The following is a 15,874-nucleotide window of genomic DNA, read 5'->3' on the forward strand; positions in this document are numbered from 1 at the left end:
CTTGTACCAGATAATAGCTGTTGTGATTAAAAGCTCAAGTGTTGAACAATTGTACCTCACGGTCCTCACCCTAAATTTTTATTAACTGAACTTTGAATTTGTTTGAAGTCCGTTCGTGGTTTTTTTTTTGTCTATATAATGGGGAGCTTGTCTCCTCATTTCCTACAGAAAAAATTCGACCATTTGAATGTTGGAGTTTTGGAGAAAGGAGGAGTAGAGAGAAGATTTTTGGGAGAGTTTTGGAGGTTGGTTTTTTCTCTCCACTTTCTTCGAATGTTCTTCAAACGTTCTTTAAATATTCTAAGCATGAATACTTGTAGTTTTTGTTGTATTGTGCCTTTGGATGACTTTGATTATTCGTTTGCAGAAATAGTGTTTGATCCATGCCATCTATTTTTAAATGCATTTTTTATGTTTGTAGAAGCATGTAGAAAATTTTACTAAGTAAAAATGATAGTGTAGAGCTAGCTTATGCGGGTGCTCCGGGTTGATACCTTTAGTGTGGAGATGACGTTCCTTGAAATGTTTTATGTAATTACTTCGTATCTTCTTGGCGTTATGGGTGTCAGTCCTTTATATAAATTGCTAAAATATGCACGTAGCTAAGTGGGTAGCTTGCGATCGGGCGAATCGGTCTATTGAACTTCGTATTGTTTGTTTTTTGCAACTATGTCGTCGGGTGATCGGAGTAATACGTCTATTTGAACTTTTAGAATTTATCCTGTTCTAGGATACCCGCGCGCTATGTTGGGTAATCGGGGAGGTTCGGTTGGTTCATCGAGTAGGACTCAGCACCTGTCTGAGGATATAAATTATTGTGTTGACGAACACACGGACGTCCCGAATCGAGAGATAGAAGTTTGGCAAGGTAATTACGGTAGTTACAATGATGGAGGTGGTTTTGGAGTTCATAGTGAAGGGCTTATCCCAGGGGTGGTGCCAACGATGGCGTTCCTCACTAACGGTAATCCCGAGTCATTCTTCAAAGACACGCGGCAACTACACGTCCTTCGGAAGTCCTACAGTATTCCGGATCATGTCGCTCTTCATGCTCCGGGTAGGCAAATGCGAGCAAATTTCCATGCTCCAGGATGGGTGTGCTTGTATCAAGCACCGTTCGAACAGGGAATGCGGCTTCCTCTACCCCGCTTGGTTGTTGATTTTTGCCATTATCATTACCTCTCGCCCGGGCAACTTACGCCAAACTCTTGGCGTTTGTTATTGAGTTTACAGGTGTTCAGTGAGTTGCATGGCTTTGACATCTCCATCGCCGATGTAAAGAATACTTATGATCTTCTGAATGTTCCAAAGGACAAAGGTCGTTACAAGTTATGTAAGAAGAAAGGTTGTGAGCCTTTGATTACGGACATGGATGATGGTGAAAGAGCTTGGAAAAGTAAATATTTTTTCGTTAAATACGGTGCTTTGTGTATTCCGGAAGGAAAGAGAGTTCCTTCTGTTTGGTCTAATCCTAGTGAGTGCTAGAATTGATGTAGTCTTTCATGCTTCTCATTTCCTTCTTTTCCACTATTTTTTCTAACACTTTGACTATCTTTGTGTGCAGGTTGTTTGAAAACTATTCATGTGGTATTGAATTTGGTAGAAAGGAACAATCGGTTCTTTCAATACCCTCCTCCATATCGGAGTTGGAGGGTTATTCTTCACGATCTGAACATTAAGCAGTCGTCGATTTGGGCTCGAGTCCCTGCTCCTCCGGAAGGTACATTCATCCCTAAAACTCTTGCTGAAACTAGTGTCGTGGTAGGTCTCCGTTCTTTGGAAATTTTGCGGGTGAAGCAAGCTTATAAAAATTTGACTGAACTGACCCCAGAGCAACGAGTATATGCAGACGATTGGATGGCTGAATTGAAATTCCATTATAACCCGAATGAGGTTGACACTGACGCCTTCGTGGAAAGGCAATTGAAGAGGAAGAAGAAGAAGCAGGCATCAAGCTCGAGTGTGCCAACAGAGCTGCCTATTACGACTGACGCTCCGCGATCTGACGTCCCTTTCGGTCGCTCCTCACGGAAGCGGACTCCCACGCCTGATGATGGTTGCTTATCTGATGGTTCTGTTCGCGTGGTTCTGCCTGCTGGTGCCTTAGCTCATACCGAGTACAACGCGTTGTCAGGTCAGCTCGAAAAGCTCTTACTTGAGGAGGACCGAGCTGTTTTGAATAACTATGGGGAGGATGAAGCCTATGACGTGTTCTCCTCTTCGGCTTTCGCGGTAATAAAACTTGTCTTTTGTTTTTATTTTCCCTTTGACATGTTTATTCTTATTGACTAACTTGTGGTATTTTGATATCTTCTTGTAGCACTATCAGCATGCTATCTTTATGAAGCAGGCTAGGCTTGAGCACAAACGGCAATTACAGGATGTTCGTGCTGCTAAGGCTAGGATAGAGAACGAGCTTGTAGAAGCTCAGAAGTTGGTCAAGAAAGGCCAGGCGGACCTGGAGTCCTTGGAAGCGTCTCTTCAGGCTCAATTAGCTTCGAAAGATGAGAAAATTAGCCGTCTGAAGGCTGAACTGGCGGAGATGGAGAAAAATCGGGAGCTAGAGCTTTTCGATGCTTGCCATGAGGCTGTGCTCAAGTCCCGGGATGATATGAGTCAGCAGGTCTTGGATGGGTCTTACAAGACTTGGGACAACGCTGAGAACATTCGATAGTGGAAGGCGTATCAAGATAAGCTTTCCAGGATGGCCCCTCCAGGCGACGTCGATGGCGACGAATGATGTTGTTATTTCCTTAACTCTGCTTTGGTTGGGCGTATGTGCCCCTAATATCTTATGTGTAATTTAGGCATTCATGCCTTCAGACTTTGTTAATTTTGCATAGGGTGTATGTGCCCTTGGATTCTTACTAGTTTAAGTCTACGCCATTGGACTGGACTTAAACTTTTTATTGTATTCATGAGAATGATTTTTCCGGAGTGTCCGGATTGCCGGGGGGTTCGCCCCCTGGATCGGCTATATATGACTGTTTTATATTCGAGTGTTTGTATATTTTTCTTTACCTATTCGGACTTAGCTGCTGAGCCAAGACTAGTAGATGTGATGCAAGTCTCAGGGCTGCGCAGTTGAGCGCTTTCCGAGCAGGGTTGCGCTGCCTAGCTCAGCTCTGCCGGGCAAAGCTGGGCCGGACGGTCGAAAGCTTCCGAGTAGGGCTGCGCTGCCCAGCTCAGCTCTGCCGGGCAGAGCTGGGCTGGATGGTGGAATGCTTCCGAGCAGGGCTGCGTTGGGCAATCAAGCATCGTCGGGTAGGGCCGAGCTGGACAAGAATATTTTCCCCCCTATGTTTCCCCCCATTTAAACTTAGTTATTTAAACTTAAGGCTAAATTCAGGACATTCGGGGTAAGGCGGGCGTTCGCCTTTGACAAGAAATTTTTCTCCCCCCATTTAGACTTAGTTGTTTAACTCAAGGCTAAATTCATGATGTGCGGGGTAAGACGGGCTTGCGTGTTGTTTATGAAAATTTTATCCCCCCATTTAGACTTAGTTATTTAAATTTAAGGCTAAATTCAGGGCGTTCGGGGTAAGACGGGCGTGCGCGTTTGACACAAAAATTTTTCTCCCCCCATTTAGACTTAGTTGTTTAACTCAAGGCTAAATTCATGATGTGCGGGGTAATACGGGCGTATGCCTTTGATGTAAAAAATTTTGTCCCCCCATTTAGACTTAGTTGTTTAAACTTAAGGCTAAATTCAGGATGTTCGGGTTGAGACGGACTTGTGTCTTGTTCATGAAAATTTTGTCCCCCCATTTAGACTTAGTTGTTTAAACTTAAGGCTAAATTCATGATGTGCGGGGTAATACGGGCGTACGCCTTTGACGTAAAAAATTTTGTCCCCCCGAGTGTGGGGGGAGGGGGGGTTGCGCTCCTTAGAGCTGCCTACATACCCAATTAAGGGATCAAGCCCGAATGTAGTTCTGACCTGCATGCAAAGGTCAGTAAACGTGTAGTAGATTGAGTTGGTCTCGGAAGACCTTATGAAGTAAAGTAGAAGCATAGAGTTCAAGCGTGATACTGTTTGAGATGGGTGGCGTTCCAACTGTTGTTGATGTCACGTCCGTCTGTCGATTGCAACTTGTATACTCCATGTCCAACCACTTTGGTGATCAAATATGGTACTTTCCAATTCGGGGCTAATTTGCCCATACCTATTTCCTTGGTGTTCTGGAACACCTTTCGTAACACCCAGTCACCCGGCTTGAACGTGCGGGTACGGATATGCTTATTGTAGTGTCTGGCGATGCATTGTTGATACGAGGCTAATCGGATATTGGCTTTGTTCCGTTTCTCGTCGAGGAGATCCAATTCGTGGCACATAGCCTCTTGATTCTCGCTGTCTGTTGTGAGCTCATATCTGGCGGTGGGTACTTCACTTTTCGTTGGGATTACTGCCTCCATCCCATAGGCAAGGGAGAATGGTGTTTCCCCTGTTGATGTTCTTGTAGTTGTTTGGTAGGACCATAGAACGCCTGGTAACTCATCTGCCCATTTGCCTTTGGCCTTTTCTAGCCGTTTCTTCATGATGGTTTTGTTGGAAGACTCCGCTTGTCCGTTTGCTTGAGGATACCTTGGTGTTGAGAAGCTCAGCTTTATATTCCAAAACTTGCAAAAGTCCTGGAAGTCTGCGCTGATGAATTGTGATCCGTTATCCGTGACAATCTCTTTGGGCACTCCATACCGGCAGATCACGTTCTTCCATATGAATCCCTTGACTTCTTTGTCACGAACTTGGTGAAAAGAGTCTGCTTCTATCCATTTGCTAAAATAGTCAGTCACCGCTAACATATATACCTTCTGACCGGGTGCAGTAGGCAATTTGCCTACAATGTCCATCCTCCATTTCATGAATGGCCATGGTGGAGTGATAGCAGTCATCGGCTCTGGGGGCAGATGTGATATTTGGGCGAACCGTTAACACTTGTCGCATTTTCTGGTGTAATCAGCCGCGTCTGCTTTCATGGTGGGCCAGTAGTAACCATTGGTTATTGCGCGGTGCGCGAGGCTTCTTCCTCCTGAGTGGTTGCCACATTCCCCTTCGTGTAACTCAGACAAGGCGTATCTTGCTTTTGCAGGGTTAATGCATTTCAAGTAGGGACCAGTAAATGAACGTTTATACAGTTTACCTCGGATGATGCAGAATCGTGCTGCTTGAGCTTTAAGCCGTCGTGCCTCGTTTCGATCATCCGGGAGTATATCTTTCTCAAGATATTCCATTATGGGGGTCATCCATGTTCGTTCGACTGATACTTCGGTCACCTGTTCTTCAGCCTCATCCTTTTGGATTGCTGGATATCAAAGATAAGTGATCGTTATAGTTTTAGGTTGTGCGGTTTGAATTGCTGAGCCAAGGTTGGCCAAAGCATCAGCATGACCATTCTCCCCCCTCGGCACTTGGTTGATGGTGAATTCCTCGAAGCAAGATTGGAGCTCTTTCGTCTTGCCCAGATAAGCTGTCATCTTAGTATCTTTGGCTTGAAAAGTTCCCTGCATTTGGTTAACTACAAGCTGAGAATCACTAAATACGTTAATACGTTTTACCCCAATTTTCTTGGCTAGTCCGAGTCCGGATAGCATGGCTTCGTATTCAGCTTCATTGTTGGTTGTTTTGAAATCACATCGGATTGATCGCTCGATGTTGTCACCTCGTGGTGATGAAAGGACGACTCCAAGTCCACTCCCTTGTACGTTGTTGGATCCGTCAACATATAGTTTCCAAATTCCAGTTTGGTCGGGTTCTTCCGCCAGACATCATAACTCTTTGTCGGCATGTATAGTAAGGTTAGGTGCAAAGTCAACAACAAAATCGGCTAATACCTGAGATTTAAGTGCGGTCCGTGGTTTGTATGTGATGTCGTATTCACTCAACTCCACTGACCACTTTGTCAGTCGACCGGATAGTTCCGGCTTATGGAGTATGGCCTTTAAGGGATACGTGGTGGCAACTATGATCAGATGACACTGGAAGTACGGACGTAACTTTCTTACTGCGTGGACCAATGCGAGGGCCAACTTCTCTAGCTGGCTGTATCGGGTCTCTGCATCAAGTAGTGATTTGCTCACATAGTAGATTGGTGATTGTTTTCCATCTTCCTCTCTGACCAGCACGGCACTGACGGCTGTATCAGAGACGGCTAGATAGACCAATAAGGTCTCGAGGTTTTTCGATTTTGCTAGTAAAGGTGGGCTAGTCAAGTATTGCTTGAGCTGCTTTAGCGCTTCCTCACATTCTTCTGTCCACTCAAACGTTCTTGACTTCCTCAAGGTGTTGAAGAAGAGGTGGCATTTTTCGGATGATCTTGAGATAAAGCGGCTTAATGCGGCTATCCTTCCTGTCAATTTCTAAACGTCCTTCACGCAAGTGGGGGAAGGGATTCCCTGGATTGACTCAATCTGAGCCGGGTTTGCCTCTATTCCCCGCTGAGTAACCATGTAACCTAAGAACTTCCCTGCATTGACACCAAAAGAACATTTTGTAGGATTTAGCTTCATATTGTATTTTCTAAGAATTTCAAACGTCTCCCTCAAGTGATCAATGTGGTCCTTCGCGTGGATGGACTTGACCAACATGTCGTCGATGTAGACTTCCATTGTTTTCCCCAACAAACTTGCAAACATCCGATTGACCAGGCGCTGATAAGTTGCTCCCGCGTTCTTCAACCCGAATGGCATATACTTGTAGCAATATAATGCTACGTTGGTTATGAAGGCCGTCTTTTCCTCGTCGTCAGGGTGCATCCGTATCTGATGGTATCTCGAATATGCGTCCATGAAACTCATCAGTTCATGGCCTGCTGTCGCATCCACTAGTATGTCGATGTGTGGCAGTGGCAACGAGTCTTTCGGGCATGCCTTGTTGAGGTCAGTGAAATCAATGCATACCCGCCACTTGTTATTCTTTTTCTTGACTACCACCATATTTGCGAGCCATTCAGGATAGTGGACCTCCCGGATGAGTCCATTTTTAAGGAGCTTCGTGACTTCATCATTCACTACTTGATTCCTTTCTGGCGCAAACTTTCTCCATTTTTGCTTCCTCGGCGGGTAATCCGGGGCGACCTGCAACCTGTGAACAATAATCTTAGGGTCAATCCCCGTCATGTCCTCATGGGACCAAGCGAAACAATCGTAATAATCAGAAAGGAAGTTGATAAGCTTCTCTTTGAGCTCTGGTTCGAGTTGTGCTCCAATCCGGACTTTGTGGTCTGAAAAGCTCGCATTAATTTGAACTTCATCTATCTCCACCATCTCTTCCTCGATCCGGCTGCGTGGTCTCTTCGTTCGTGCAGCTCGGTTATAGTGCTCCGTCTGCTGATTCATATCTTGAGTGCACTGCAGAGTATCATTCGGGTGTTCCCGTTCTCCCATGTGCTTCGTTTGACGAACATGGTTGAGTGATTCAGGTGTTCCTCCTGATGTAATTGATCGATCCGACGTACACTCCTTATTCATCTTCGAACGAGAAGGAGCTTCTTGTTGTAATTGCTATAAGGACAGGCTTTTTGCTTTCATAGTGGTTTGGTAGCATGCCCTGGAGTCCTTCTGCTCTCCCTTGATTTCCTTAATTCCCCACTTGGTTGGGAATCGTATGACTTGATGATAGGTGGATGGTACTGCTTCCATTCCGTGAATATTTGGACGGCCTAGGATGACGTTGTATGCAGACGGGGCGTCTACCACGAGAAACTTAGTGGGTAGGTTGACTTCTTCTGCGTAGACGGGAAGATCGATCTCCCCTACAGTAGTCGTACTCTCGCCACTGAAGCCAACGAGTACGGCAGCTTTCTTGATTAGTTTGGACTCGTCCAAACCCATCTCCTTGTATGCACTGCAAAATAGAATATTGGCAGAGCTACCATTGTCTATTAGCACACGCTTTGTTAAACAATTAGCAATATAAATGGAAATAACTAAAGCATCATGATGAGGGTGTAGAAGCTTGTCTGATTCGGATGTTGCAAAGTTGATTGTTAGAGTTGGATCCGTTGGTTCAGTTTTGCCGAAAGGCGGAACTCCTGATTTGCTTGATCTAGCCTGTCTGGTGTGTCTCTTGGCGGCTGAGTGGGTGATTCCGCTGACCTCGGAACCTCCGGATATCACGTTTACAGTTCTCTCATGATGTGGCGGGTCTGGTGGGCTGTCGTCTCTGTGTTTCTCTTGTCTATCCCTCGCCTGCTGCAGGGTCTGCTTGCCTTTGTCAGTCAAGTAATTGGTGAGGTGCCCTTTTTTCAACAAGTTTGCCACTTCCAGTCTGAGCGCGATGCATTCGTCCGTGCGATGACCATGGTCACTATGGAAGTCACACCATTTTGATCTATCTCTTTGATCGGGTGGGGCTCTCATTTTCCGGCCAACTGACTTTATCGCCAAGGTTCATCAGAGCTGTTACCGCCTCTACGGGTGAAATGGATAGGAGGTACTCTGGGAGTTTCGCTCTTTCGCGCGGGCGCGTGCTTGGTGCGTGATCATAATCTCTCATCCCCTTGTTCCCTCTCTGAGATGGCGTGTAGGGTTCACTTCGTCTGTCACGATTATCTCGACCGGATCTCCTGTCAACCCTGTAGTCTCTTCCATGGTTTTGCATGGATATTTGGTAAGAGTCTTGTATAAGTCTGATCCTGGCAGAAGGCCCTTACAGAATGCCGTGACAGCGGTCTGTTCGCTGTAGTTGGTGATTGATACTTTCTCTTTGTTGAAGCGTCTGATGTAGTCCCGAAGATGTTCGCCATGCCTTTGGACAACTGCATACAAGTCTTCTGAGATTTTTTCCAATTTCCTGCTGCTTGCATACTGTTGAACAAAAACATCTGTTAGTTGAGCAAAAGATCTAATTGAATTATTAGGAAGGTTCGTATACCACTGGAGGGCCGGTCCTATTAAGCTAGAATCGAACCCCTTACACATGCACGCCTCTCTCATGTCACGAGGAATAGCAACGGTGAACATTCTTTGACGGTACTGAGCTATATGGTCGTCCGGGTCGGATGCACCGTCAAACATCTTCATGTGTGGAAAGCTGAATTTCCTGGGCATCTCCACCAAAGCTATCTCATCCACGAAGAGGGAGTCGGCGTAACAACTCTCTGCACTTTTCTTTATTGGAGCCGGAACTCCCGGGATTCGTTGAATGATGGCCTCCATGTCTGCCAACCTTCTAGCCAAGGCGGGATCCAAGTTCTGGTGGGTGCTGAGCATGCCATGTCGGCCCTGATCACCAAGAGGTGGTTGATCTGGCGTGTTGCCATTCTGACCGATTGGAACCGCTCGCCTCGGTCCCTCTAGTTGACTTGTTGGGGCGTCACACATGAGAGCATCTTCGTGTGGTTGTGTCGGCACTATGTGATCACGGGCGATATCGGTCCGGCCGGTCGGGGTGGACTGGTCCATTTCCCCAGTCGCTAAGTTGGCCTGTGTGAGGGCACCTGTGACGTTTGTCCCGGTTGCTCCGGGCGTCCGATCTAGGGTGCGCATTTCACCTGCATTCACAAGAAGGGTATCCAGGTTAGTATGGATAGTCTCCGATCTATTGTTCCTTACCGATGATGAAGGGTCATCTGGGTTGATCTCAGTTCCATGAGGTGTGAGCGGGACATCCTCTATGTCCACCATGGAGTTGATGGGAACTCGGAATCGGTTAGTACGGGGTGTTTAGATTTGAAGAGGCGTCTGGATCTGGGCGAAAGCATTCAACCGAGCGAGTAGTTCCGCATTCTGTTTTTCCAATAAGAGCCTACTCTCTCGTTCTTGAGTAATTTGGTTGGCCAAAGCAGAGATCCGAGCATTCACCTCCACTTGGGCAAGCAACTCCGATTGGGTTGAACCCAATTGGTCTGAGGCGTTGTTCGGGTTGTGAGCGTCATTCGGAGCACTCATGGTGTAGCTTGAGATTGCTAGGGGCCCACGGTGGGCGCCAAATTGTGGGGGATGAATCCGACAATTACGGAAGTGACGTCAGTCACGTCTGGATCGATGGGCACTAGCAACCTGAAACCACAAGCAACGTTAGAGCCCTTCAATGAGCACCGGTGGGGGTGTCGATGGAAGGGCCTCCGACGCTCTAGTCAGTGAATTGAGATAAGTAACAGACGTAAGTAACGTAATAAAATAAATAAATAATAGGAAATAGATAGCAAAAATAATGTTCTCCGGAGGATCAGGATGTCCCGGTAGTCGGAGTCACAGCTAATGGGCGATGTGGAATAAGGGGCGACGGACGTTCGGGCTAACGGGGCTAGTCGGGCGATCGGAACCCTTAAATGTTGTGAGCGTGGAGGCGGAACGAAAGAGCGGGGAGAGCGGGAGATAACAAGAGTGAGAGATCGTGTGCAAGTGCAAGAGTGGATACGAGTAATTGTCGATGGCTCAATTTCATTAGTGAGTTAGGATATATAGGTGACGGACCTACGGGGAGGCGGCTAGGGTTAGGGTTCTGCTAGAATACCCGTTGCAACCCTAGCAGTTCCGACTTCTTAGGAAACGATCTCCCGCGACTCTCGTTTGACTTGATCGCCAAGCAACTGCCGCGTTTAGGGTTTTCCCTTGCGGATTCACGTATCTCCCGTATATAGGCTTGACTTTGGGCCTTGTGCTATGAGTGTGATATGAACCGTTTTATCGAGCTAGCCGGTTGGGCCTTATAATTTTTGCTAATTGGACTATTACGAATTTTATCCACTACAATTATCAATAAATTCTCCTATCCCACCATTCGACACCGAGTTCAACACCATTTTTTCCTCATCGTGGTCGGCTTCCGATTGATTTCCACTCATGATGTTGTCATCGAGGGTAACGATCGTGTAGTGTGTGTGAGTGTCATGGTTAAGTGAGTTTGAATAGAGAGAGGAAGAGTGGGGTTGGGGGTGGGGACGATTCTTGGAGGGGGACCAAAGGTTTATTATTATTATTATTATTATTATTATTATTATTATTATTATTATTATTATTTGTTTTAACTTATTAGTGTATACTAAAGGTAGTGTTGTAATTTAACACATTTTGGTATGAAAAATTTATTCTCTTATGAATGAGTGTAAATAACTTCTCTCCTTTGTTGTGTGGTATTTAAAAAAATTTGTCCATTATTATTATCTATTTAAAATTTTCATCAAAAAATCTAGATATTTAATCTTTCAAATTTTCTGTTAATCTAGAAAGAGATTTTAAAACTTTAATTACTTTTTGTAGATTTGCATTTTACAACATATTTTTTTAGGCATTAATTAGTTGTAAATATATAAACTATTAGTGAATTTTAGTGTTTTTCTAACTTTATAAATTTGTATTATAAATATATAAACTTTAGCCCATTTTCAAATTTGCCATGAATTTTAGTATCGCCCAAATTAAAATTGACATGGCAGTTAAAGCTGGTATAATATACACACATTATATTAAAATAACTTATAGAAAAATTATACTAATATATATATATATATATATATATATAGTGTTAATATATAAGAATACCCACTTTTATATAGTAAAAATAAATTTTACCCACTAATATAAAAACTTTAAAAAATACCCACATTTACCATTTTATCCTTACATATAAATTTTTTACAAATACCCACTGTTCACTGGTTGTGAATTCAACTCGAATTCACAACTGAATTCAAGTATTGGTTGTGAATAACAAGTGTTGGTTGTGAATTCGCGTGAATTCACAACCAACATTATTTCGAGTTGTGAATTCACAACCGATAAAAGTTAAATTCACAACCAACACTATTTCAAGTTGTGAATTCACAACCAATAAAACTTGAATTCACAATCAACACTATTTCAATTGTGAATTCACAACCAACACCGATAATTCAGTTGTGAATTGATAAACCTGGTTGTGAATTCAAGAACATTTGTACAAAATTGCGTGATTTTCATCAATTTCTTCGTTATTTGTATTTTTTCGATTAAATTCAAATTGAATATAACTAAAGTCTACATCCCAATCATTCTCATCATCAACAATCAACTCTCCCCCAATTCTCCATCTCTCTCACAATCGAAAATTAGGTTTTAATTGAATTGAAATTAGGTTTTAATTTAGAGATTCAATCGGTTATGGATACTGATTATCAGAGGGAGTTGGAGGGGAAGGCAACGCACGGCCCTACCGCAGCAAGGCGGCGCCGCGGGTTGTGGCGGGGCTACTGATCGTCGTCCACCGCCTCCTCTCCGGCAGACTTGGCTAGGCAGCTCCAGATCTGAAATTCCAATTTACAGATCGCCAGATTCGATATCACAATAACAACGAGCAACATCTTCACCGCCACCTCCGCCGCCTGCAGCAGGTGAATTTTCACGAAGAGAGAGAGATCGACGCTGGCTGAGATCGGAGAAGCGGAGACGGCGGATGCGCCGCCGCCGATGTCGGTGGCGCTGCTACTGGCCTCGTCGTGGGCGACGGAGTTGGCGGTGGCCGTGGGAGCATGCGGCGGCACCGCTTGGAAGAGAGAGAGCCAGAGAAAGAGAGAGCGTGTAGAGAGAGAGAGAGAAGAGAGAGAGAGAGAGAGAGAGAGAGAGAGAGAGAGAGAGAGAGAGAGAGAGAAATGAGAGAATGAGAGGAGGCTAGGGTTTGCCCATTTATATAGAAGGGTAATTTAGTCCTTTAACACAAAAAGTGGGTATTTTTTTAAGTTTTTATTTGAGTGGGTAAAATTTATTTTTGCTATATAAAAGTGGCTTTTTTCAAAATCCACTCATATATATATATATATATATAATGAATATATAGTTTAATTTTAAATTTTGTATTTTGATAAAGTAATATTCTCTCTGTCCACGTTATCATTTCCACTTTGTGGATGACAAGGGTTTTAAGAAAATGCTGGATAGTAGTGGGTATTGTTTTAAGTGTAGTTTGGGTCCCACTATTACTATGAGTGGAATTTTTGAACTCTACTGCTATAAATGGAAGTAAAAATGATATTATGGACGGACCAAAACGGCAAAAGTGGAAACAATATCATGGATGGAGGGAGTAACAAATATAGCCTTGCACAATTATCCTGAAATAGATGAGCAATGATCATGACATTGTAAATATTTTTTATGCGTTAAATGGATAAATTAATTCAATCAATTTTGGCCAACAAATAATTAAACTTTCCAATCGAAATAATAATTGATTTGGCTAAGAAATGTTTTTTGGAATTTATAGCTGCAGTTTAGGAAGAAAAAAAATTGCTTTAATTTTATTACTATTATATAAATAAAATCAAATTTCAAATTCTAACATTATGAATTGGGTGAAAAAATTTAATAGTATTGTATTTCAGATCCATATAAAAATTAATTAATTTAGTTACACAAATTATATTAAAATTATATACATTTAAATTTGACGGATGTTAATATATGCCTACATGTATGAGAATATCTACACTTGTAAGATGTGTGCTAATTTTATATTTAAATTAATTACTTTTAAATAATGAAATATGTGAATATCTATACAAATTATTAAAATTAAAATTGAAAATCTATTGATTAACACTAAATTAGGTTGGTTAATTAATTTAAATATAGATTTTTTTTAAACAAATTAATTACATGTATCTATATATATGAGATTGCAAAAGAATATCTCTATATTAATAATTAAATTAATCGATATTAATGGTGATATATTAATAAAGTTGAGATATAGATGTTTTTCTCATGCTAATTGTCAATTGCATTTCAAACCATAAACAACGAGAATGAAATAACAATGCCAATTTTTGGAAAGCTAAAAGCATATCGAGAATTAAGCATTGTTTAACATCGTTGATTGTAATTAGCAATAATATAAACTAGCATAAAAGCTGGATAACTATAAATTAGAGCAACTTACATAACCAGAAAGCATATATATAACTAATGATTAATATAACATCATTCTCCTACCTCGTGCTTCACCTGCAGTAACAGAATCAATTCAGCATCTATTTCTGCACAACTCAAAGAAATATATAGATAATAATAATAATAATAAAAGAAATAAACTTACGTCCAATCTTCATCAAAGAGTATTCTCAATCAGCCATACTTGAAAATCTTGGGCAATAGCAATGGCATGCTGGTTTGGAGCTTCAACTCCATACACTTGATCATCACTCTTGTCCATATTATCCAACTCAACCGAGTAGTCTTCAACCCTCAATATGGCTGCGGATTTGGATTCATCATCCGCGGCCGATGGTAAAACTAGAGGTTCTGCTGCATCTTCTTCTTCCACCTTCACCATCATCTCGCAAGCTTTGGCCCACTGCACTATGAGTTTCTTGGTGGTGGCCTCGACGTTGTTGGCTGTTTGCCTCAACTCCACCATCTTCAACTCCATGTCTGATTTCTGCTGCTTCAGCTTCTTCATTTCGCGCCTCGATTCCTCGATACACTTCCTTAGGATGTCAGGGTTGAGGCTGTTTTTTTGGCGTGGAGGAGTTGGATTATTCTGCTCTGACCTTCTCTTCATGTTTGGGAGGAGATCTGGTTTTCCTTGTTGAAAGTATGGATTTGAATACTCCCATTGATATTCCACCCCTATTTTTCTAAACCCCTAAAATCATCATCAACAACAAATTAAACACCTACTTGTTTATTAATTATATGGACAATCACACACACACATAAACATATTTGTATACTTACGTAGTTGTTGAGTTGGTAGACAAAGCTTGAAAAATTGTTGTGTCTGAAATAATTGGGAAGTATTTGTGCAGAGAATTTGATGTGATCCCAAATAATGAAGCTGTCACCATTTTGAGCCCATGAAACTATGGAATTTGTGTTTGCATCATTCACTATTTGAAAGGTTTTGATCAAGAAGGGAGGAGTTGCCCCCACATTTCTTGAACTGCTAATCTCTAAACTCATTTTTATCAATTAATTACTTGAAAATTCAAATTCATATGCAATGAAATTAATCATGTCTCTCAATATGTATTGTCTGCGTCCATTTCAGCTAGAGCCATTGAATTACTCTTGCGAAAATTTACACCCATGATTGGAATATATTCTCAAGCATAATTATTAACTAATATGTACTAATTATTCGGCATGCACGGTTTGTGTATGGTACTACTTTTTTATAACAAACTATGTTCTTCATTTTTGCTTTTTCCGTTATGAAATTTGCTAAATGAACTTCTTTTTCTTGGCAAGCCCGATCTTCTATTCTCTATTTATAAAATCTTTTTATTACATTTATAGATGAATGGTATGAAGCATGAGAGCAAATTCAACATATTAGTTCACTCAGTTAAGAAGATCAGCTAAGTCAGTCACCTAAGCTTATAGGGTAAGACAATTAGCTGATGAAGTTAGCTAATAGGATTATCTCATAAAATTAGTCAGCTGATAAAGATGGGGGTTTATTAACTTATGCTAGTTACTGATTTTTCTATAAAAGTCAATTATATTCTGTTTCATTTGTTACGGATGAAAAATTGAGATAAGTTAATTAGAGTGAGATAGAAAGAAAGTAGTGCATGTCTCTGTGATTGAGATCTTATTCTCGCTCGATCTTATAACTGTAATTTTTTATCGATGATAGTGAATTTTCTATGTTGACCTTCCATAAATATAGATGTTTAAGATCGAGCTACGTAAATTCTCGTATATGTTCTTTATTGATGTCAGTGTCATCCAGCGGATTTCTCGACCTAATTCCATTCTTACATATGACCAATTACCAGTAATAAACTAATACTTTTTTTCACTAATACTTCTAATATTAGTAAAGAAAGAAATTACTTCATATTTTCCATTTCAAATTCTTCTCCTTACCAAATATCATAGAAAAAAATTGGTAAATGAGATCGTGTGCTTTTGAATCCAGAATCCTCCATTTAAATTTAAATTCGTGAACATT

At 41.9% G+C, this 15,874-nt stretch overlaps 2 protein-coding genes across 2 annotated transcripts; both read right to left on the minus strand.

The window, feature by feature from the left end:
• Nucleotides 1-7,500: 7,500 nt before the first annotated feature.
• On the minus strand, nt 7,501-8,358 carry LOC131008448 (uncharacterized). The gene has a single exon (XM_057935326.1). The coding sequence runs from the start codon at nt 8,356-8,358 to the stop codon at nt 7,501-7,503; it is 858 nt and encodes a 285-aa protein (XP_057791309.1).
• A 5,450-nt stretch (nt 8,359-13,808) lies between these two features.
• On the minus strand, nt 13,809-15,068 carry LOC131013407 (heat stress transcription factor A-9-like). Its single transcript, XM_057941481.1, has 3 exons — nt 14,653-15,068; nt 14,012-14,560; nt 13,809-13,920 (listed from the first exon to the last, which is right to left on the minus strand). The coding sequence occupies exons 1-2, from the start codon at nt 14,875-14,877 to the stop codon at nt 14,024-14,026; spliced, it is 762 nt and encodes a 253-aa protein (XP_057797464.1). The 5' UTR covers nt 14,878-15,068; the 3' UTR covers nt 13,809-13,920; nt 14,012-14,023.
• Nucleotides 15,069-15,874: the final 806 nt, after the last annotated feature.

This window comes from Salvia miltiorrhiza, chromosome 2, assembly GCF_028751815.1.
Source record: "Salvia miltiorrhiza cultivar Shanhuang (shh) chromosome 2, IMPLAD_Smil_shh, whole genome shotgun sequence".
Taxonomy (NCBI): Eukaryota; Viridiplantae; Streptophyta; class Magnoliopsida; order Lamiales; family Lamiaceae; genus Salvia; species Salvia miltiorrhiza.

Excerpts from the sequence above, each read along its gene's own strand:
- LOC131008448 (XM_057935326.1), bottom strand. The coding sequence starts at position 8,358 with ATGAGAGCCCCACCCGATCAAAGAGATAGATCAAAATGGTGTGACTTC.
- LOC131013407 (XM_057941481.1), bottom strand. The coding sequence starts at position 14,877 with ATGAGTTTAGAGATTAGCAGTTCAAGAAATGTGGGGGCAACTCCTCCC. Across the intron at positions 14,561-14,652 it reads TCTACCAACTCAACAACTAC|GGGTTTAGAAAAATAGGGGT; the intron begins GTAAGTATACAA and ends TGATGATTTTAG.